This window comes from Vigna umbellata, chromosome 4 (assembly GCF_029865625.1).
Source record: "Vigna umbellata cultivar VRB3 chromosome 4, Vumbellata_1.0, whole genome shotgun sequence".
In the NCBI taxonomy this organism is placed as follows: Eukaryota; Viridiplantae; Streptophyta; class Magnoliopsida; order Fabales; family Fabaceae; genus Vigna; species Vigna umbellata.
Window position 1 is genome coordinate 1,805,734 of NC_142168.1, and position 23,337 is coordinate 1,829,070.

General features: G+C 30.6%; 4 protein-coding genes across 6 annotated transcripts in view; all 4 read left to right on the top strand.

Annotated features, from left to right (window-relative positions):
* The window catches only part of LOC148198948 (uncharacterized), a 29,294-nt gene extending 15,712 nt beyond the window's left edge, over nt 1-13,582 (top strand). Inside the window, exons 4-15 of the mRNA XM_088111845.1 lie at nt 8,913-8,973; nt 9,497-9,593; nt 10,343-10,429; nt 10,517-10,655; nt 10,846-11,091; nt 11,463-11,602; nt 11,702-11,896; nt 12,044-12,134; nt 12,227-12,350; nt 12,609-12,719; nt 12,815-12,914; nt 13,107-13,582. Coding sequence (XP_087967971.1) covers nt 8,913-8,973; nt 9,497-9,593; nt 10,343-10,429; nt 10,517-10,655; nt 10,846-11,091; nt 11,463-11,602; nt 11,702-11,896; nt 12,044-12,134; nt 12,227-12,350; nt 12,609-12,719; nt 12,815-12,914; nt 13,107-13,149 — 1,434 coding nt within the window. The 3' untranslated portion in view covers nt 13,150-13,582. The remainder of the gene's footprint in view (nt 1-8,912; nt 8,974-9,496; nt 9,594-10,342; nt 10,430-10,516; nt 10,656-10,845; nt 11,092-11,462; nt 11,603-11,701; nt 11,897-12,043; nt 12,135-12,226; nt 12,351-12,608; nt 12,720-12,814; nt 12,915-13,106) is intronic.
* LOC148198949 (uncharacterized) overlaps nt 4,883-23,337 on the top strand; it is a 39,189-nt gene continuing 20,734 nt past the window's right edge. For 2 of the 3 annotated variants that reach the window (XR_015786111.1, XM_088113743.1), the window contains exon 1: nt 4,885-5,119. The gene's annotated coding sequence lies outside the window, so the exon portion shown is untranslated. Of the gene's footprint in view, nt 5,120-23,337 lie in introns of all 3 variants that reach the window. The other variant, XM_088113744.1, reaches the window with a different exon arrangement.
* LOC148198950 (uncharacterized) lies at nt 19,923-22,285 on the top strand. Its single transcript, XM_088111855.1, has 4 exons — nt 19,923-20,597; nt 21,294-21,406; nt 21,848-21,987; nt 22,087-22,285. Exons 1-4 carry the CDS (start codon nt 20,441-20,443, stop codon nt 22,283-22,285), a joined length of 609 nt encoding a protein of 202 aa, XP_087967981.1. The 5' UTR covers nt 19,923-20,440.
* LOC148198951 (uncharacterized) lies at nt 22,419-23,216 on the top strand. The gene is made up of 3 exons (XM_088111858.1): nt 22,419-22,517; nt 22,610-22,751; nt 23,011-23,216. The coding sequence occupies exons 1-3, from the start codon at nt 22,419-22,421 to the stop codon at nt 23,139-23,141; spliced, it is 372 nt and encodes a 123-aa protein (XP_087967984.1). The 3' UTR covers nt 23,142-23,216.

Genomic DNA, 23,337 nt, shown 5'->3' on the forward strand with positions numbered 1-23,337 from the left:
ATGGGGATGACTAGGTTCCCTCAACTGGGAAACCTTAGACAAATTTTAAGTTATCAAGAAGAAGATAAATTACTATCAGCCAATGTTCTAAAACTATACCTCAAAAGAAAGTAACGTGAAGTCTAACTATAGTATCTGATATAATGTATGATTTCTTCTTAAAACTAATTAATATTTATGGCATTAACCAACATATGTATAATTGTACTCTAAAACTTCATGATAGATATATTACATTGACCTAATAGTAATTTTCTTTGAAATAACTTGTAAACAATTCATAAACTATTATTGGTCAATTCCACAAATGTTAATTTATTTTAAAATGATTTTTTTATGTGATTTCAAACCAAATTTTCATATTGAGTGAAAAAATTTCAATGTAAATAAATATTATATTTTTGGAGTCGAATGTACTATAAGAAGATGATTTTCATGGACTTTCTTAGTCTTCTATGTGTTATGTGAGCTTCCTTCTGTTATATTTTTTATTTTCGTTCTCCATAAATAAATGGTAGTGTCTGTAAAAATACTTTGACACCAAGTTAAAAGACTGTGCTTCACATAATAATTGATGTTGTATAAAAAAAGAACTTAAATCATTTACTTTGATGTGTATACTACTTATAAGATGGTTATAAATACTATGAATTAATAACATCTAGTAGAATATGACAGACAAGTTTATGACCGAGTGGTAAAAGCTTGGCTTGTGATTAGGTAGCTTAAATCGTGTGTAGTACATAAATCCTCTGGTCTTCTCATGATTTAAAGACGTGTAAAAAATTTTTAGTAAAATAATTATAGTTGACCTTACTGACAACCGATATTTAGTGATTGTCTTGTACCACAAAACAAATGCAGAAAAAAATTACATATTTATTAATAACATTACTGACAACCTTACTGGTACAAATATTTTTATGTTGAGTGAATAAATTTCACTGTGAATATTTATAGGACAAGAAAATATTTAGAATGAATTCAAGAAATCAAATCTACTAGTATATTTTGTTGTTAACAAAGTTAGTTGAAATGACTTCTAAACAAAGTTAATTAGGAAGTTATTGGAAAAAGTTGTGAAGTGCCATATCACCTAATCCAAGTAACTAATTCATGTGATACAACTTATATATTTGTTGACCAGTTTCACAAATGTAAATTTATTTAAAATGAATTTTTATATGGTTTTAAAACCAATGAAAATATCTAAACTAAATTTCCATATTGAGTGAATAAATTTCACAATAAATGTTTATAAGAAAAAAGTATTTAGAATGAATTCAGCTTCTCAAATAAATAAAAATATACTATTTTAGTTGTTAGTTGAGAAGACTTCTATGAAAATTAATTGCACAAGTCATAAAAAAAATACTCAGAAAATGTATCACCTTACTCGTAAGGATATGCTAATTTATTTTAAATTAAATATTTATATGGTTTCAGATCCAACAAAATATCTACAAATCTCACATCACCTATTAATACATTCAAAAATTAATGTATTACATGATTAAAAAAAAGATCAACACACACATTAGTAATGAAACTCAAATGAACAAAATAACTAATAAAATGTATTTGATTTCGAGAGTACACATGAAAAAGAAGGTTGAATACTAAAAATAATATAAACATATATTTTAAAGAAATTATTTAAATATACCTTTAAATCAAAAGTATTTTTAACATACAAGATATTTGTTTCGGCCTTCAATATTTTAATATTTTTTAGTTATGGAAGATGTATGGAAAATTTGATTTTTAATTTTTCTTCCATATGAATTTAAATTATGTAATATCCCAATTACATAGTATTAAAATTATAAAGAAACTGTCACATGTAGATCAGTTAACAAACAAAATTAAAATTAATTTACAGGCATTTAACATAATTATAAAAATAAATTTTATATACAAGGTATTAAGATCAAAACTATATGCATCTAGCTAGTTTAGAGAAAACTAAATATATGTTGTCCTTCTATCCAAAGCTTGCTCTACAGAAATCTTATCACACTCTGCTCATACCTACCAGATGATCATAGCCGAAACACACGAGCAATAAGAACACCTAAATACATAAGAAAACAAAACAGGGTAAGCTAATGTAAACATAATTATCATATAATAGTTAAGATTCCAACCTAGATCACATTCCAAGCCAAATAATCAAACACCCTATAAGCATGCAATAAACTTAGATGCGACTCATCCGGATATCGTATGAATATCGAACTATGGTAGTTCATGCACTTGTAGTGGTGAAACAACTAGTCCACCCCAAACTACCACACAAGGTTAGTTCGTTAACAAATGTTCCCCTCGACTAGGATCTCCTGCTATCATCTTTCTCTACTTGAGAATGAATGACCATTAGAGTGTCAAGATAAACTACTAGTACTTAGTTTCTTACATTCATACTAACACATTGATAACCATCATTAAGAATTATCCTTAGAACTCTTATAAACCTCACATCCATTTAACCACATATTCCAAAACATATCACTAAGTATCATATACATTACACCATATAAATCCAAGCAAAAATAAGAAATAGAAAACAAATCAATCAAACAACTTCAACTCATTCGTCCAACTAACAACCTTTGCCCAGAAAGAGTCAAAACAACAAGCCTCTCAAACTAAGCAAGCTGGCTCGCTTAGCCTCTGCAACTCTCTGCCAAAAATCCTAAATACTCGCCCAATGACTTTCTTCACTTGTCCAACAAGTTCGAAACAGCAAGCTCCCCAAGCTAAGCGAGCTGGCTCGCCCAACCCCTAGAACCCAATTAGTGTCAGAACTTCCCTAAACTCGCCCAACGAGCCCTTGTTGCTTGCCTAGCCTCACTACACAATTTTACAGCACCAAAATTGCCTAAAACACCTCTAGACTACACATGACCTATTATAACCATTTTTACCAACTTCTAACACTCCTAAATTGAATTCTAAACTACCATAGACCAAAACAAATGCGTATAACCTATCTTATACTAGTTTAACACTATTATGCAACAAGATTTCAACTTAAAACAACTAAATCCTCAACTTATAGATCAAAATCGAATTCCACCAGTTCTAGCTAACTTTTAACCAATTTAAGGACCCCAACAAGTAAAAAATGACTCGATAACATACCACAAACCCTCCTCTTTGACACATAACTCCTAGTTCAAAATTTCACTAGTTCAAACCCCCATCCAAAATACACTGAAGCCACTTTGCAAACATGCTAAAACAACTACCACTCCATTCTAACACACATATAAGCTACTTCTCATCCCAAACAAGTTACAAATGACCAAAATAACTGTCCTAAACCACACATTCTTACATTAGACCAATATTTTAGAAAATCACCTCTCAAACCTCCATTTTAGACCAAAATTGACCTATAACTCTACTCACACCATTACTCCTAGCATTTCAACCCAAATTATACCAATACAAACATATCAACTGCATTCACAAGGTTACTCCAAGTTCACACAAATATCCAAGCATGATATCATTCATTGTTCTCAATCAAACACAATTAACACTAAAACAATCATTTTAGACATAGCCAACAAATTGCAATAACATACATACTAGTAGTCACAATTTCATACATTATAATCCAATTTAAAGGCAAACACTAGCTTTTTCTTGCCTTACACTAAAGCTACTGAGCTCTATAAATGTCGAAATCCTTGCTTAGAATTCAAGAAATTCTAGAGACGCCTATAGAACACAGAAAAGTGATCAAAGAGAGTCCTTAGAACTCTTGATCAACAAGAAACTAAGAAATTGAGGTACATAACACATGCGACCAAAAAGTCCTAGACATGATCTCAAATTAAGAGCAAAAGGAAAAAAAAGTCAAAACTTACTTGCTCTAAATTAGAAACTGATCGGTAGATGTTGGAGAACGCACTACAATGATCTTCTAGGCACTTCTTGATCGTTAAATAAATGATTCAGGGGTTATAATTCTTAGAGAGAAGGTAGAAAAACTCAAGAAACAAATTTTACAGGATTTGTTTTAAGTAATGAGACGTGTTTAAAAAATTCTATTTATATTATTGAATTATTTTAAAACTAAAAATACTTAATCTCATTATTTTAAAACACAATCAACTCTAATACTGTAATTTCTAGGTTCTTGCAAATCATATTTTATTTATCGTGGAGAGTTATTTTGGGTTTAAATTTTTTAATGTTTTTAGATAGATCTTTTAAAAAAAAATATGAAATATATAAATTCTAAATTTATTATAAAATATTAGCATAGGTACTCTCAGCACTTATATATACATATTTTTTTAAATATTTATAAATTTTTTAAATATTAAAAATAGTAATTAAAGGGATAAAATTGATAAAATAAAATTTGTATATAATTATTGTAATTATAGATAAAATAATTTTATTTATTGAAATAAAAATATATATGTAATATTGTGTAAATATTTTTAAAATTTTAAAAAAATAATTACTAAAATAATAAAGAGTAAATAAATAATTCTTTTATAATGAATAGTTATTTGAATTAAAAAAAATAGTTACAATAGATTTATTTATTATTATTGCTTATTTAAATTTTAAAAATAATAATTAAGAGAGTAAAATTAGAAAAGGAATCACAAAAAATATATCCTATTTATATATATAAAGTATAATTAAATACAGTCATGAAAGAACCCAAAGAATAAAAAATGGATAGAAGAAAAAAAGTATAACTTTTATTTTTAAAAAATGTTTTGTATATAACAGTTTTCAATTAAAAAATTGGTATATAATTTTTAATTTTACAAAGTTTATGTAAAACAATAAAATTATTCATTTGTATTCATTCTGGTACTTTCAGTATAATTATGGAAACCTGTTACCAAATATAATAAAGTTCTGTATGATAACAATTCTTTGAGAGAAGAAGGAAGGAAAGCTGAAGCTATTAACAGAGCAACATCTCTGCAATGTCCGATGATGCGACTGTCCCCTCCGGCCGGTTCTTTATTCTTCACCATTCAACTCGCTCCCGACTCAGCGCTAAAGTCGGTCACTGCTTGTTCATCTGGGTTTCATACTTGTGCCGCATGGTGGTCGCAATCGGTTCATCTTGGTTCCTATGGTATTTGTTTTCACTCATTGGAAACCATATTTCTGTTCTTCTTTTCTCAACATATGAACTGAATCAGACCATACCTATGATGAGTTTGGAAGAAGTAATTTACTGTTAGGGTTTATATTAACTCACTCAAGTTCATAAGATCATGATTGGCCTTCTCAACTCAGAATAGTTCATAAAATTGGTAAGAAATTTAGAGCATGCACATAAAAGCTGTAGTTTAATAATAATAGTAATTATGAAAGGTCTATTGGTCTGACCTAATAGGTGTTATTTGTAATTTATGAAATAAATTTTCTAAATTTGATACTGTAAAGACAACTTATACAAAGGTGTTTCCATTTCTGGTAAAAATATTATTTTTTTGGAAATTAGAGTGTTTGCATTTGTGTAAATGTTTGAAACGATTTATAAGTAGGTTAATAAACTATTTTCAGTTTATCTCCTCATAATGAGTTATCAAGACAACTTACACTTAAACTTACATCCCAAGTGTAACACCTTATTTTTAATTTATTTTCAATAATAGAAATAACTTGTTGCAAATGCTTGCATCATAAACACCTATAAGCACTTTGGTGGTGTTTGAATTAAATTCAGTCTTAAATATTTATAATGGAAGAAACCTGTTAAAACGAATTGAGTTTGTCCAATAAAGTCTACTTGTAAACTTCACTTGTTGACAAATTTAAATCAAAAGTCTGATGTAAAAGCTAACAGCACAAGTTATAAGAGAAATGTTTAGAAGTCCCACATTGCATACATCAAGTCTTTCAGTGCAACTTATATGTATGTGGGGGCAACTTCTTTGGTTAATACGAATCTGTTTTAAGATGGAATATTACTTACTCTAGTAGGATTGCCCAGTTTACCAGACATCATTCCCCTGTGGGGATGTGTGTTGTAAAGTCCCATACTGTCTGCTACCTTTGATAGTCCTCCTTAAATAAAACATAGGTTTCAAAACCAGCTAAATATTGTGGTTGAAAGTCTAATTCAAAGGAAGCAGTAGTTTAAAAGAATTCATGCACCTTTGATAGTCGTCCTTAAGACATAGGTTTCAAACCAGCTAAATGTTGTTGTTGAAAGTTTGATTCAAAGGAAGCTGTAGTTTAAAAGAATGAAAAAATGATATATACTTTGACGCAAATTTTTTACATTCATTTGACACTATCCTTCTTTACTTTTTACTCTATTTTATTTTCTTAAAAGTGTAAAAAATCACTCTTTTATGAACATTTTATTCTTATAATGTTTGTCAAATGAATGGAAATGTGTATCATCCTACCATTACTTTGAAAGAATTCACACATTTGGGAGAAGCCAATGGAACACCTCATGTGTTGTCTAAATGTGATTTGGATTTGGAAATTTCTTTAATTTTTTTTATCAGATTTTCTTTCTTTAGCTTTATCAGCTAATACTGTTGGCATTACTTTCTTTTGAAGTAGCTAGTGTACTTCTGGACATTGAATTAGATAGATTGTATTCATGGTAAGACATTTGATAATGGGTACTGAAACAAATGTTTGATTGTTAGAAAGTTGAAGCGGATGTTCTTGTAATCTTTCATATTCTTGTAAAAAGTTACTCCAAATAGCTTTATTCTTTCTTGTTAGACTGCTTATGTGCATCTCTGGTTTGTTGATATGTGTTGGACACATCAGAAAAGGAAATTAATGTAAGTGTCTTAGGGATAACATGTAATATTTTTCCTTTTATGTGTTATATTATTGCTATTTACAATTTTAAATTAAAGCACGTAAAAATATTCATCTTCTTTTAATAAAATCTTACCAGAAAGTAAATCCTTCCCATAAACAGAGTGTTGGATGCTGGATAATACTTATTGATAAAAACAAATTATATACATTAGTGACATGCTGTTTTTGTATTATAGAAGGTTAGATAATATAAATTCATTAAGCTTTTTAGTTGATTTAGCAAGTTCCAAAGCATTTGTTCAAACAAGAGGATATGTGGTTTAACTCTGTAGTTACTTCAAAACTTAATCATGAATGTTATTATCAAAATGTAGTGTAAATGTCATCTAGTATGTTTAAACAGTACTAGACTATTTGAGTCCTAACAGTTGTTTCATGTTTCTCTTGGTGCATTGATGTTTTGATTGAATGATCGTGTGGGTCACGTACTCTTCGTATTGTTTATTCCTGTCATTGTGCCATCTTTTTGCAGTATGCAAAACTCATGCCCATGCTTCACATATTCAAATGCTCAAAGCTTGTGGGAAACATGTGCAACTCCAATTCTTAAACAGGTAATCTCATTGTAGATTAATTCTTACCGTCATCGTTGGTTTCAATTTAAATTACTCATAATGTGTTATCTAAAATGGTCACATTTGGATGTATAGTCTAAACGGCTCAGTGTTGAATTGTCTGTTGCACGAGTCAAACCGATATGAAATCATTAACCTCAGTTGCAGGATTTTAACAAGATTAAACATATTTGTTAATTGTTTCTGCCACATTATCTTTTTTATTGTGACTAATATATTGGTTAAACAAACTTGTAGTACAGAGTTCATTTTTGTGTAGTGTCCATGGATCATGCTAAAATTTCAACGATATAGGTGTACATACCAAGCAAATAGTTCATTCCTATAAATAGTCATTTTACATTCAATATCAAGTTCATCCATACTTTTCAATTTGTTTTGTTTTCTATTAACATTAGTTCGTTTTCCCTCTAATCATTCCATTCTACCACTGCTTGTGTGTCGAACCTAGGTGGCTTTGAACATTAAATCTATCATGTGTTGTCTGTGATTTTACAGGTGAAGAGTGATTTTACCAGATATTGCTATGGAGATGAGCAGCATTTGGATGAGACATGAAAACAATATTCTTATATGACCATGTATGTTATTTGAATTAGTGAATAGTCAATTAGGTGCTTTTATTTTTTGTATATTATTACTCCATTTTCATACTTTTAGGAAGTACATAAAACATAAAGTAACATTTATTTTCTCTGTTCTCTGCTTGTGTTTGAAATGAAACACAACACAGTACTTGAACCAATTTCTACTTAAATTTGGGTGATTTGGTTCTGAACATGGTCAAAACTGAATCCTTCTTAATACATAATGATATATTTTCATTAACAACCATAAAATAAACTTAAACTATTAGGGGATTGCATGTGAATCTTTTTTCATACTACAGACTCTTAACAATCTTCATCCACACTGGCAGGATTAGCTAGACCATTAGATTGCCACTGCATGAACTTGTTGATAATGGAATTTAAACATTCTTCTAAAGTAGCCTGTGATATGTTCTTCAGTTTTGAGACATCATTTTGTCTGTCTTGCTTCACTGTTGAGGAATACGAATAGAAGTTCTCCTGTTCTACAATTGATCCTTGTCGAAGTATGATTGTCAAATTTGCATTAGTTAACCAATCAATTGTACTATTACTCATTAGTAATTTTTCTAATTTTAATTTAAACAAAAAATTAGTAAATTAGTAGAATAGGATGCATAACTTATTTTGCTGGTTCATCTCTTCCCTTGTGCACACACTATCACCTCTCTCTGTATTGTTAGCTCTTTTAATCACGTTATGTTCCCTGGTCTTTTTTTATTCATTTGTTACTATTTATTTAATTTAAAAGTCCATTTATGTTCATTTGGAGGTATATCATGGACTTTACCTCATCTTAAGCTTATAACTTCTATTCTTATCCTTAGCATTTATACCTCTTTTTCAAGCTTCTTTTTGTGTTGTCTCAGCATTTGAGATTCTACTAAATACTTTTGTATTGTCTCAGGCTTTTTTGGGATCACAGTCTGTGTTGGTTTTGGAATCTAAAGCTATGGCTAATTTCCATTGTAATCCACTTGGCATTTAGTAGACTACTTTTAGTAAATTAGAATAACATCTTCAGAAAATTGTTCAGATTTAGCTTTAATACATTTATAGGTTGATAAAAAAAATCAATATATTCATTGCCGCAATTAATAAAGTTTTTTTTAACTATATATAGAGAGAGACGGAAGGACACTCTCAAAATTCCAAACCAGCCGTCCTTCCTTTGCTACTCCCTTCAACTCAGCATTCAAAGAGAGAATTCCTTTCTCCTACTCAAAATGGACGTGAGATTATCTTCTGCTCAGACTAAGAACTCCGAGGATGTTGTGGCCAGTCCTCCCCTTCAAATTGGGGAACTGGAAAATCTTGTCATCAAGTATTTTATTAATTCTTCTCTTTTTTACTTATGTGATGTCTAATTTTTCATGTTGCATGTTGGAGTGTGGTGATTTTTTTTATTACTCTTTGTTGTTCAGTTTGTTTCTTGATTTTGTGGTACATTTGGATGATAACACATTTGTTTTGTTGGTTTTCACTGTGAAGTGCCGGCAAAAGAAGGAGAATTTTGCTGCAACCTGCAAGAACTTAAAGAAAGGAAGAATTGTCCGATTAAGTACTGCCACAAGTGCCTCTTGACTAGGTCAGTTCAGCATTAGAAACCTTGGGTTTTTTTTTTTTTTTTAGATGTTTGTATTTTTCATAGAAGTGTGATATGCTTGGCACCACTGTGAGGAAGAAATCTCAAGTAGGTTACTGCTATATTCCTTCCTATCATATGCAGCATAGCAAAGATATATATGAAGATATGAACAGTGGAAGGGCATAGAGGAGCTCAAGGTCTTGTTTTTGGCATGTTTATGGGAAAGCCTTTTTTAATTTGCAACACCATCCAAAGATCCATTGTTTTGCAAGAGTATACAAAGAAATATCAAAAATATCTTGTCTTGTACCAGGTCGCTGGTATCCCTCATGAGATACTATATCTTGTGAGAACAGGGTAGGACCATGAAACAGTTGTTGTCTATAGTGGTTCTGCTACCTTGAGTAAGATTGTTTATTATGCTGGATACCTGTGTCCTTGTAAGAAAAAAGACAACACATTTGTGGTTTTTGTGTGTTTCAACTATAGTGCAAAGCAATGGAATTTGGGACACACGTCCAATGCAAGGAACAACTTAAATTTTCCTAAAAACTATGACTAATATTGTTTTTGTAAATGTGAAATGTTCCAAATTTGGGGTCCAAACATTCTATACATTTAGAAGGAATTAGGCTCTGATTGTCAGCTGAGATATCCTTGGCAAAATGAAAGAATCGGAAGTATAACAATACAATACTTGTATATATGTATATGTTTTCTCCAATGACGATTTTCCTGTGGTAAATTAGGTATGGAGAGAATGCTGAAGAGGTTGAACAGTTGGCTAATTGGACATGTCCGAAGTGTCGAGGCATTTGCAACTGTAGTCTTTGCCAGTGGGTTTCTTTTTGATGTTTTCTATTTGCTTTTTGAGTTGGTAGTGTATCCATGAGTTCATTCTGATAAAGGAGTTATGTTTGTAGAAAGCGACGAGGTGAACAGCCTACTGGTCCCCTGTATCGTAGTGCCAAGGAATCTGGCTTTAAGTCAGTTGCAGAAATGCTTGCAATGAAGAAGAATTTAGAAACATCAAATCCATTAAATGAGGGTAATCTGATAAAGGTATGCTATTTTTCTACCTGTCCCCTTTGCTAATTCTCTTGTGGTTGACAGATTTGGTTGAAAAGGATCCCTTGTTTAACTGTGCGAATTCATGATAAGTTAATGATGATATGAGTGAATGTGTTTATATTTCAATTTATGATAAACTTTTCATGAGATGGTTCGTGTTCTTTTTTGTTATTTCTTGCAGGAGCCTGAAGTATTTCTCTCAGGGGAACTTGGAAATGAAAATTTTTCAGATGCAAATGTCACTGCAGTTTGCACCAAAGATGATGGTGGTGAGAATTTTGGAATGAACTTAGAGAGCAAAGCAATTGCAGAGGAAATTCTTTTGCCACCGGGCATGGAGTTAAAAGAAATATTTGGCATCGAGTTACCACCCAAAGAGGTTGGGAATGCATTGCAGATTTTAGAGTTTTGCAGAGTGTTTGGAAAGGTATGGTTTCGTGTTAACAAATTTTCCTGATGGTTTTTCTAATTAATTGCATTTAATAGTTCCTGATTGAATAATCACGATCGCAAATTCCTTTAATGCTATAAGGGGATGTTACCAAATTGGAACTAATTATTTCTGTCAATATCACGCAACTTGAAAGTCAAATTTTAGATGATTTTGCAGTTGGTCATTTAATTGAACGTTTTGACCATGAATGATATTCCCTTCTGTTACATTAAATTATATACCCTAGAAAAAATGGTATTATTGTTCAAGCTTAGTTCTTGCTTTATAGTTATGGTGTTGCAACCATTCATAATATATTAATCAGGTGTTTCTTCACTGTTATTCCTGTGTGTAATTTTAATCAGGCTCTTGATCTCGAGGAAGGAGAAGCTAAAGCCATTTTTAAAGAATTGATCAGTGAAGAAAGTATGGATGAACATAATTCCTCACTGATTCAATTTCACATTAGATTGTTGGAATTGATTGTAAGCAATTCGAAAAAAGAGTGAGTTATCCCTTACAACTCTTATTTGGAGTTTTCTCAGTGATTAAATTTTTTTGAGATGCTTGAATTAAAGTTTCCATATGGATTATTTTGGTGTAGGTCTCCATCCTTCTCAACCAAGAATGAAACTAATTCATGGTTGAAACATTTAGAGGATTTGATTATGCAATCATATCATCTAAATGATTTCCCTGTGGATTGGTTTCAAGAAGGCATCAGTGGATACTATAAATTGGATTTGTGTAAAAAGTTTAAACTGATGACTCTTCTTTGTGACGAAGCTTTGAACACTCAGTAAGTACTGTTAAAAAATATTCCTTTTTGTGTATTCTTCTTTTGTTTTATTACTTTCACCACTTCATCTTTCTTTTCTTTTTTTTTTCTTACTTTTGTTGTCTTAATATCAATTAAAGTGGTGGGAAACTTGCTTAATATGTCCAGAAAACTAAGGAGTTATATTCAGGACGAAAATTCAAGGCATGCAAAAGTAGCGAAAGAAACAAAACTTAAGATTGCTGCAGCTAAAGAAAAGGTAATATAAAACAAGGTCTTATGATGCTCTTTGTATATGGATTATCCTTGCTGTTACAGTTCATAATAATTCTGTGTGTATGATATGTACAGATAAAGTGTCTTGCACAAAAGTTGCAGAATGAGAATGCCAAAGTGTCCTCCATTCCAGGGGAGGAGCATGAGGTTGACGAAGCACACATTGAGATGTTAAGGTTAAAGAGCACAGGTGAAAAATGTATGTCATGATTAATTGTTTCTTAATAGATGTTAAGGTTAAACATCTAGGTAGGTCTTGGTTTAATAAAGAAATAAATGTTGTTAATGTGTAAAAACAGAAAACAGAGTCTGTGTAGGTAATTTTGTTTCTTAAATAAATTAACGCTCTGAACTAGGTCAAAATGGAAAGTTTGGATACATATAGTTGTTTTATATGTTACTAGTTTTAATGTTTATGCTATTGTAAGGGTTGACAATTGTTTTTCTTATGTTAAAGACAAAAGTGGATGTGATGCTACGAGAATCAATCCAGAGTTTGTGGACAACAATGGGATGACATTTTGGAAGTTACAAAGTTACAATGACGAATCGGTTCTTCTGCTGCAAGGTAATTCTCAAAATTTATGAGCTCAATTTGTCTGATTGATGATACCATTTTGACTAGGGAATTAGCAAGTTTTCTAAAAGAAAGCATCAATGCAGATATGAAGATACAAGATGAAACTGCTACTTTACCTGAAGAAAGCTGGTTTGTTTACGGTCTTCCAGAGAAGGACGAGATTGATAAATATATATCTTCAAGGTGAGTTGTTTTCTTAAACTTGAGTGAATTGTTGTTGTGATTTCAGATACTTTACATCATATTTGAAATTGAATTGCTTATATTTTGTCAATGAACATGAAGCTGAATTTTTAATGTCCTATTTGGATGTTTTTATTTGTAGACTAAGCCACAGCTATTGAATCACATGTTTCTTTTCTACCTTGGTTGCAGGGCTAAAAGACTTAAGAGTCTCAATTCTCAAAAAAGTTTGTAGGAGTTTATGTTTAATGTTAATTGTTCTTAATAGCATAATGCTGGCAAAAACCCTCATTCCATATGGGTCTTCTTTCAGTGGAGTAATGGTATTGTATTAATGATGAGACTCTTGTAAATTTATCTACTAATAATAATATTTTGTTAAGATTCTTTTTGACATGATATCATTTTTTATTTTTGTAGGTTTCGGTGGAAATCTCCTTTGTTTTTGGACTCAAGGGACCTTCATTACTGTAATCATTGTATATAATTTTTTTGTATTTGATTTTAGTGGAATACGAAATGAAATGATTTTTTTTGTAATTTAATTACTATTTACAGTTGTATTTTTTTTATTTAACTAGTTAGATGTACAATGATATATTCATTGAAAAGTGATCATGTATTCTGAATATTTCTAATAGTAACAATAAGAAGAATTCTAGATATTTTGTCTTGATCAAATGTTAGCAATATACGACTTAGTGTTACTATTTTCCATAACCATATAATCCATTATTAGAAGTATGTAGCAATATACCTTTTTTATGATTTTTATTTAAATAAGTGAGTTCAAATATAAGCAAATTTAATAAAATAGATCTCTTCTGTTAGAAATTTATCATATACTTCATTTTTAATATAAGCACTGTGTCTCCGATCATTTAAGGAAAAAAAATAGTGGATACATAATTTAAAAGAATTGAAATGTTCATATTTATGTTTTATTACATCTTTGGACAGTTATGAGCAAAGCTGTCTGCAATATCAGGTGGAAGCACTGTGTCTCCGATCACAGCAGGTTTATCTTTTCAATGAATCTTGTTTTTGTTGAAACGTTTTCTTTTTGCCTCTTTTTTGAACCAATGAGCTCAACAGGGACCATGGGCTATCAAACAATTTTGCTTGATATTTGTATTTCTGCAGAATGATTAGCTTTTCAATAAATATTGATTTCTTTGAAAACTGTTTTTCTTTGCCTCTTTTCTGAACCAATAGGATGAATATGAAAGAAAGGTAGTAGACGAAACCTCTCTGCAATTTCTAGGGTTTTTTCTATTGCCAACTGTATTCATCTTTTTCAATAGCATCTTTTTTTCATTGAAAACTGCATTTTTTCTGAACCAATAAAAGAACAACCAATTTACTGCTCTGCGTTTATAATAAAACTTCAATGGCATCTTTTTCTTTGAAAACTGTATTTTTTTCTGAACCAATAATAAAAAAGAACAACCAATTTACTGCTGTGTTTCTACTTTAAATGTGCATATCGATATTGCTTCCTTCTATAAATTAATATTAATTCTCGTAAATGTAATAATAGAAGAAGATAAATAATTTATTATCCTCTCATCAATGAACAGTAAAGATGCCATAAATAAGAAATTGATTCAATAATTCAAGACAACCATTTTAATTAATATACAAAAACTAAGTTTCAAAAGTAATTGATTCAATAATTATTACTCTTTCAAAACTAGTTGTAATATGAGTTTAAGCAAGAATTATCATCCATTGCATTACATAATAATCACATCATATGAGTTGGCTTGTTTATTACTTGTGAAAGGAGCAAAATTACATAACATTCTTGAGAAAAACTACAACTAGTTGCCAATGATGTCTAACTGTTGGGTACAAACAAAGTCTCACATCGGATAAAATAGGAGATGAACATGGATTTATATACACATAACATATCTCTATTGATAAGAGGTTTTCTGGAGTGGTATCAAAAGCAAATCCGTGAGGGCTTGGTCCTCACAAATTTCAAACTTGTACAATTATTTTGTCTCTTTTTAAATTTCTCCTTTCCACTTACACTTTGCATATTTTTTAACAGAAAGAATTTTCAACTAAACTCTCACAAGTCATTTAAATGATGTCGGCCAAGCATGCCATGAACAAAGTTCCTTCATCTTTTTAAATTTTTTTAAATAAAAGGTTTAATGTCTTCATAAGTCCCTATTTTTGTCCAGAATTTCAAATAGGACCCTTTCTTTTTTGACGTCTCAATTGAGTCTTTATTTTTGTAAAATTTGAGCAATTAAAGGTCTGCCGTTAAATTAAGCAAACAACCGTTTAAGGGTTGATTACGTGGCATGGTCAAACTTCAAGTTAATGAAACGTGGAATTATAAATTAATTTTGTATTAAAAGTTATGAATGCATGATGGTGTAATAAGCTTTTTGAAAGGGCAAAGTGAGAAAAATAAATACTTTCTACTTCTTCTTCTACCTCCACCTTCTCACTCCTACGTCCCAAATTTCCATGGCTGCATTTTGGTTCTTTTGAATTGGGAATGCACGAACCTCCTTGGAGGTGGTTTCCCTTGCAAGTTTCTACTGCTGTGTTTCTACTTTAAATGTTCATATCGATATTGCTTCCTTCTATAAATGAATATTAATTCTCGTAAATGTAATAATAGAAGAAGATAAATAATTTATTATCCTCTCATCAATGAAGAATAAAGATGCCATAAATAAGAAATATTTTTCACCTAAGTTCTATGGTGACAAATTATCATAAAATTAATATGAAAACTAAATATTTGTTTTTCTGTTTCGCAATATTTACATTCATCACAAATTTCTCAACTCAAATAACAGTAAATAACATGATGATGGTCGTCTTTCTCAACTTAAAGAAGAGCTAAGATATAGTTTGTCAAAAAAAATTAAATGTCTACTTCTATATTTCAGTTACATTTGAATATTACAATTTATGTATTTGTTAGTTAATATCTGAAATGTTGTTGAGTTTTTTACGACAAAACCTTACGTGATATATGAGTGTATAGTGAGGTTTGACATTAATTTGTTTTAGGTCATTGACCTAATACCTATTTATATTTTGATATTATCTGAATATAGAGTTAGATATGATAAAATATATTTTAGAAAATATACAATATTGTACACCTTCGACCATGCATGTAGAGTGAGATAATTTAAAATTAATCAATATGACTAAAAAATAGAAATACTAATAGGATACGTATAGGGCAAGAGGAGAGAAAAACCATGATTTATGAATGCATGAATGACTTTCAACCAACAACAATGAAAAAAAAAATCTTATGACTTTCACTCCAAATCATATATATGAAGCATCATACCAAACATAATGATATATAGCCAAAATAATAACACTAAATTATAATATATGGATTTTGAGTGATTGGTGTAAGACTCTTCAATCTATGCACAAAAGACAATCATTTTAATTAATATAAAAAAATTAAGTTTTAAAAGTAATTGATTCAATAATTATTACTCTTTCAAAACTAGTTGTAATGAGTTTAAGCAACAATTATCATCCATTGTATTACATAATAATCACATCATATGAGTTGGTTTGTTTATTACTTGTGAAAGGAGCAAAACTACATAACATCCTTGAAGAAAACTACAACTAGTTGCTAATGACGTCTAACTGTTGGGTACAAACAAAGTCTCACATCGGATAAAATAAGAGATGAACATGAGTTTATATACACATAACATACTTCCATTGATAAGAGGCTTTTTGGAGTGGTACCAAAAGCAAATTCGTGAGGGCTTGACCCAAAGCGGACAATATCTATCTATGTGTATGTTTAATACACTAAGAGGATTGTCCTCAGATAAAATATTCTTCTTTAATTTAAAATTTTTCTCTCAATACGACTATACCAAGGGGTCAGATAGTTCACAAATTTCAAACTTGTACAATTATTTTGTCCCTTTTTAAATTTCTCCTTTCCACTTACACTTTGCATATTTTTTAACAGAAAGAATTTTCAACTAAACTCTCACAAGTCATTTAAATGATGTCGGCCAAGCATGCCATGAACAAAGTTCCTTCATCTTTTTAAATTTTTTTAAATAAAAGGTTTAATGTCTTCATAAGTCCCTATTTTTGTCCAGAATTTCAAATAGGACCCTTTCTCTTTTAGCATCTCAATTGAATCCTTATTTTTGTAAAATTTGAGCAATTAAAGGTCTGTCGTTAAATTAAGCAAACGACCGTTTAAGTGTTGATTACGTGGCATGGTCAAACTTCAAGTTAATGAAACGTGGCATTATAAATTAATTTTGTATTAAAAGTTATGAATGCATGATGGTGTAATAAGCTTTTTGAAAGGGCAAAGTGGGAAAAATAAAGACTTTCTACTTCTTCTTCTACCTCCACATTCTCGCTCCTGCGTCCCAAATTTCCATGGCTGCGTTTTGGTTCTTTTGAATTGGGAATGCACGAACCTTGAAGGTGGTTTCCCTTGCAGGTTGCGATTGAGATTCTGGCTTAGAGGAGGTGGATAGAGATTCACAGTGGTGCTCTGGATGCTTTTTTAGGGTTTTTGTTGTCGTCAGATTTAGGGGTTTTTGGGTTTTTCTGGTTTGTCTTTGCTAGTCTGGTGATGGTGGGGAGCGTAGTTTTAGTGCCAGCAGTTCGCGCGTGGAGGAGATCGAATCTTGCGATCTGGCAGAGAGGAACAAGCTACTGGTTATGCGATAGTGGAGAAGACATAGATGTCGCGGCGCACTCGTGATGATGGAAGGACCTGGTCTGAAGGTTCTCGCAACGGTGTCCATGGTAGCGCGAGGTAAGATTGGACTAACTCTGCGATTTTGTGCTTTGATTGACAAAGAAGATGATGGGGGGTGTCGCGATTCTGATGGTGGTGGCTGTGGAGGCTCGCGACTCTGCAGCGGCACTAACGGTGTAGATGAACAGTGGTGCAGTGGTGGGCCACGACGAGATGAGCAAGGTGGTCGTGCTTCAACTTGTTTCAAACCGATGTTCTTCCCCACCAACACTTGCATCTACTTCAACAACGATTTTGTGGATGAATGATGAGGTCTATAACTCAAATTTCCCCAATTTCATTTCGACATAGCAATTGCAGAGAGAATGTAGAATACCAATTTCCAACTTTGCCCTTTCTTTAATTGAATTTCCATTCTGTTTAGTTAATTTTTTTAATTCAAAATTTAAAATAATAGAATTGAGTCACGTTTTTAATGACACATATGTAAAAGCAACATTGTCAGCATGTCAGGTGATGCAATCTTTAACGCCGTTTGATCAATTTGATGGAAAGTCCCTATTTAATTCAATTTTACAAAAATAAGGACCCAATTGAGACGCCAAAAAAGAAATGGTCATAGTTGAAATTCTGGATATAAATAGGGACTTATCGAGACATTAAACCTGAATAAAATTAAGATGTAGAGTCTTGAAAAAATAAAGTAAAATTATGGGAGAGATCAGCTCAACTAATGAAACATTCCAACTTTTAATAAAGTTAAGGAATTTTAAATTCATTGAAGTTATAATAGGGATCATCTTAGTGAATGAATCTTTCTTACCTAAACTTTTAATTCAATTAAGTTTTCTGGGAGAGATCATCTCGAATAATAAAGTTTCCCTACCCAAACCTTTAATTCAATATAATTATTGGAGAGATCATCTTATTTGATGAAGGTTCCTTACCCAAACTTTGAATTCAATGAAGTTATGGAAGGGATAATATTAGTCGATGAACCTTCCTTATCCAAACTTTTAATTTAATGAAGTTATGGGAGGGATTATCCCGAATGATGAAGCTTCCTTAGTATGTTTAACTAGAATGAACATATGTGAGTAGAATAATTATAACATAATCACATGATAAAATATTGTGTTATTAATTAGATGTCTTATTAAAACCTCCTTAGGACAACAGGCACATATAAAAAAGAGTGCATCACAAATATATACAACAAGATTAACTATAATACAATTTCAAATGCATTCCAAGTTATAGATATAACAATTCCATACAAATACTCACGCCAATATACTCTTTTATCAACTACTTCTCAATATGAAAAGATTATTCTCCAAATTTGTCGAGAACTTCACATCATGTTTACTGCATCGTTTACCATTTTTCATACTAATTCTCTTATATTTAAGTTTCACCTTAGATCTTCCAAACTTCTTCTTATACAATAAATTATAAGAGATTAAATGTTATTTATTTTCAATTATTAGATTGAAATTAACTTTTTTTAAAGTAAATAAAAAGTATATAAAAATGGATAAAAAAGTAACAGAAAACCATCCCATGTTTAAAATTATGATTTCAAAATATTTTTGGAAATTACAATTTTTACTATCTATTCATTCATTTGTATTTATTTTCATTACTGTATACCTATTATAAATAAGAGAAATTACACTATAAGTCTCATGTTTTCTTTACTAGAGTGTGTATAATGAAACAAATTTTAATAATTAAAAAGATTTAAAATTAACCTCTTACAATATATATTATACTTTTTAATTATATTAGAATCTATCTATTATGATTTTCAAAATGAAAAGTTTAAAACATTAGAAATAAATGTTCAAAATAATGATTTAAAAAATTTAATAACAATATAAATTATATAAAACATAATAAATAAAATGGAACAATATCTCCTTAAGGAGCCACTCTATTAAACGAGACATCCGTGCGTGCATGGTTGTATAATTAAATTAAGGGTTAAATATGTTTTTAGTCCCTAAACTATTGACCGTTTCTGGTTTTCGTCCCTCTTCCAAACTAAGGTACAATTTGGTCCTCAATCTTTAAAAAACGTTCGTTTTAGTTGAAAAAACGAACGTTTTGAGGACTAAAACGAGGACTAAAAACAAAATTTTGAGGACTAAAACGAACGTTTTTCTAAAGAATGAGGACCAAATTGTACCTTAGTTTGGAAGAGGGACGAAAACCAGAAACGGCCAATAGTTTAGGGACTAAAAACATATTTAACCCTTAAATTAATTGATTACCTAAAAAAATAAAATAAAGAATAATTATACATAAATATATATTCTCTACGAACCGTTAAATATTATATTAATACTTTATTGATATTTAGAAGAGTAAAATATTGATTTAAAGAAAATGAAAATAAAAATAAAATAATATGAGATAAAATATAATAACAATATAAAATATATAAAACATGATAAATAAAATGGATAATATCTCAGTAAGCGGGTACTTTACTGGAGTGGACATAGGTGCATAAAAAAATAAAATGGACATCACGTGATATGTCATCAAGGAAACACTTCATTGGAGAGCACATCGGTGCAAGGCTGTATAATTATGGAAGCACTCTATTGGTATATTGGACGGCACATCGGTTATAACATTTCTCTGCAATGGCTGTATAAAGATGGAAACCTCTTACCAATAATAATATATTTCTTAAGATGGAAACCTTTTACCAATAATAATATATTTCTGTGTGATAACAAGGAAAAAGCTATTACCAGAAAAACATTTCTGAATGTCCAATGAAGCTACTGTCTCCTCAGGTCACCGATTCTTTCCTCTTCACCATCAACTCGCTCCCAACTCAGCACTGAACTCGGTCACTGCTTTTTCATCTGAGGTTCATATTTGTGCTGAATGGTGGTGGCAATGGATTCAGCTTGCTTCCAATGGTATTTCTTTTCTCTCTTTGTAAATCATATTTTTGTTCTCTTTTCTCACATATGAACTGGATCAGACCATACCCTACAATGATTTTGGAAGAAGTTAGGGTTTAAATTAACTCGGTCAAGTTCATAAGATCATGGTTGGCTTTCTTAAGTCAGAATAGTTCATAAAATTTGTAAGAAACTGTAGTATTTTTTCCTACATTTTGAAGATGCACACAAGAGTAGTAGTTTAATAATAATAATAATAACTAAAATGAAAGATCTATTGGTCTAAACTAATAGTTGTTATTCATGATGTAACCTTGTGAATAGATTTAAACAGTTGTAAATATGATTTCTTCCAATCTGTCTTGGCACAAATGAAATTAGGTGGTGCATTGTTGATGTGTTTGTAACATGTTACTTTGTGCATTGAAGTTCTGATTGAATGGTCCTGTGGATTTTTTCTTTTCTTTTCTTATTTTAGATGTTTGTATTTTTTTTATAAAAGTGTGATATGCTTAGCACCACTGTTAAAGAAAGAAATCTCAACTAGATATATACGAAGATGTGGGAACAGTGGAAGGGCATAGAAGAGCTCAAGAACTTTTTTTTGTCATGTTTATGCCAAAGTTTTTTTTAGTTTGCAACACCATCCAAAGATCCATTGTTTTGTAAGATTATACAAAGAAATTACAAAAATATCTTATCTTGTATCAGGTACTCTGTATCAAAGTGCCAAGGGATATGATTTTAAGTCAGTTGCAGAAATTCTTACAGTTAAGAAGACTTCAGAAACATTAAATCCATCAGACAAAGATAGTATGGAAAAGGTATGTTATTTTTCTAACTTGTGATTAGGTAATGATGATGTGGGAAAATGCCTTGCAACTTTTAAACTTTTGCATAGTATTAGTAAAGTTATGATTTCAAGAATATTTCATCGTTTTTTTTTATTGCATTTAATAGTTGAGTGATTGAACAAAACATTTGACAAATTCCTTTAATGCTACAAAGGATGTTACAAAATTTGGGACTACTTATTTCTATCAATATCATGCAAATTAAAAGTCAAATTTAAGACTATTTTGCAGCTGGTCATTTTATTGTGTTTTTTCACCATGAACGATGTTCCCTTTATGTTACATTGAATTATATATCCTAAAAAAAATATGGTATTATTGTTGAAGCTTAATTCTTGCTTTATAATTATGGTGTGACAGTCATTCATAATATATTTAGCAAGTGTTATTTATGTGTGTAATTTTAATCAGGCCCTTGATCTCAAGGAAGGAGAAGCTGAAGTCATTTTTAAAGAATTGATCAGTGAAGAAAGTATGGATGAACATAACTCCTCACTCATTCAATTTCACATTAGATTGTTGGCATTGATTGTAAGCAATTCGAAAAAAGAGTGAGTTATCCCTTAGAACTCTTGTTTGAAGTTTTCTCAGTGATTAAATTTTTTTGAGATGCTTGAATTAAAGTTTCCATATGGATTATTTTGGTGTAGGTCTCCATCCTTATCAACCAAGAATGAAACTAATTCATGGTTGAAACATTTAGAGGATTTAATTATACAATCATATCATCTAAATGATTTCCCTGTGGATTGGTTTCAAGAAGGCATAAGTGGATACTATAAATTGGATTTGTGTAAAAAGTTTAAACTGATGACTCTTCTTTGTGACAAAGCTTTGAACACTCAGTAAGTACTGTTAAAAAATATTCCTTTTTATTGTATTCTTCTTTTGTTTAATTACTTTCACCACTTCATCTTTCTTTTCTTTTTTTTATACTTTTGTTGTCTTAATATCAATTAAAGTGGTGGGAAACTTGCTTAATATGTCCAGAAGACTAAGGAGTTATATTCAGGACGAAAATTCAAGGCATGCAAAAGTAGTGAAAGAAACAAAACTTAAGATTGCTTCAGCTAAAGAAGAGGTAATATAAAACAAGGTCTTATGATGCTCTTTGTATATGGATTATCCTTGCTGTTACAGTTCATAATAATTCTGTGTGTATGATATGTACAGATAAAGTGTCTTGCACAAAAGTTGCAGAATGAGAATGCCAAAGTGTCCTCCATTCCAGGGGAGGAGCATGATGCTCATATAAAGATAAGAACTGAGGTTGACGAAGCACACATTGAGATGATAAAGAACACAGGTGAAAAATGTATGTCATGATTAATTGTTTCTTAATAGATGTTAAGGTTAAACATCTAGGTAGGTCTTGGTTTAATAAAGAAATAAATGTTCTTAATGTGGTAAAAACAGAAAATAGAGTATGTGTAGGTAATTTTGTTTCTTAAATAAATTAACGCTCTTAACTAGGCCAAAATGGAAAGTTTGGATACATATAGTTGTTTTATATGTTACTAGTTTTAATGTTTATGCTATTGTAAGGGTTGACAATTGTTTTTCTTATGTTAAAGACAAAAGTGGATGTGATGCTACGAGAATCAATCCAGAGTTTGTGGACAACAATGGGATGACATTTTGGAAGTTACAAAGTTTCAATGACGAATCGGTTCTTCTGCTGCAAGGTAATTCTCAAAATTTATGAGCTCAATTTGTCTGATTGATGATACCATTTTGACTAGGGAATTAGCAAGTTTTCTAAAAGAAAGCATCAATGCAGATATGAAGATACAAGATGAAACTGCTACTTTACCTGAAGAAAGCTGGTTTGTTTACGGTCTTCCAGAGAAGGACGAGATTGATAAATTATATCTTCAAGGTGAGTTGTTTTCTTAAACTTG

Coding starts and splice junctions, on each gene's coding strand:
- LOC148198950 (XM_088111855.1), top strand. CDS start 20,441: ATGTCCAATGAAGCTACTGTCTCCTCAGGTCACCGATTCTTTCCTCTT. Junction 21,407..21,847: donor ACAAAGATAGTATGGAAAAG/GTATGTTATTTT, acceptor AATTTTAATCAG/GCCCTTGATCTCAAGGAAGG. Junction 21,988..22,086: donor GTAAGCAATTCGAAAAAAGA/GTGAGTTATCCC, acceptor ATTTTGGTGTAG/GTCTCCATCCTTATCAACCA.
- LOC148198951 (XM_088111858.1), top strand. CDS start 22,419: ATGTCCAGAAGACTAAGGAGTTATATTCAGGACGAAAATTCAAGGCAT. Junction 22,518..22,609: donor TTGCTTCAGCTAAAGAAGAG/GTAATATAAAAC, acceptor TGATATGTACAG/ATAAAGTGTCTTGCACAAAA. Junction 22,752..23,010: donor AAAGAACACAGGTGAAAAAT/GTATGTCATGAT, acceptor CTTATGTTAAAG/ACAAAAGTGGATGTGATGCT.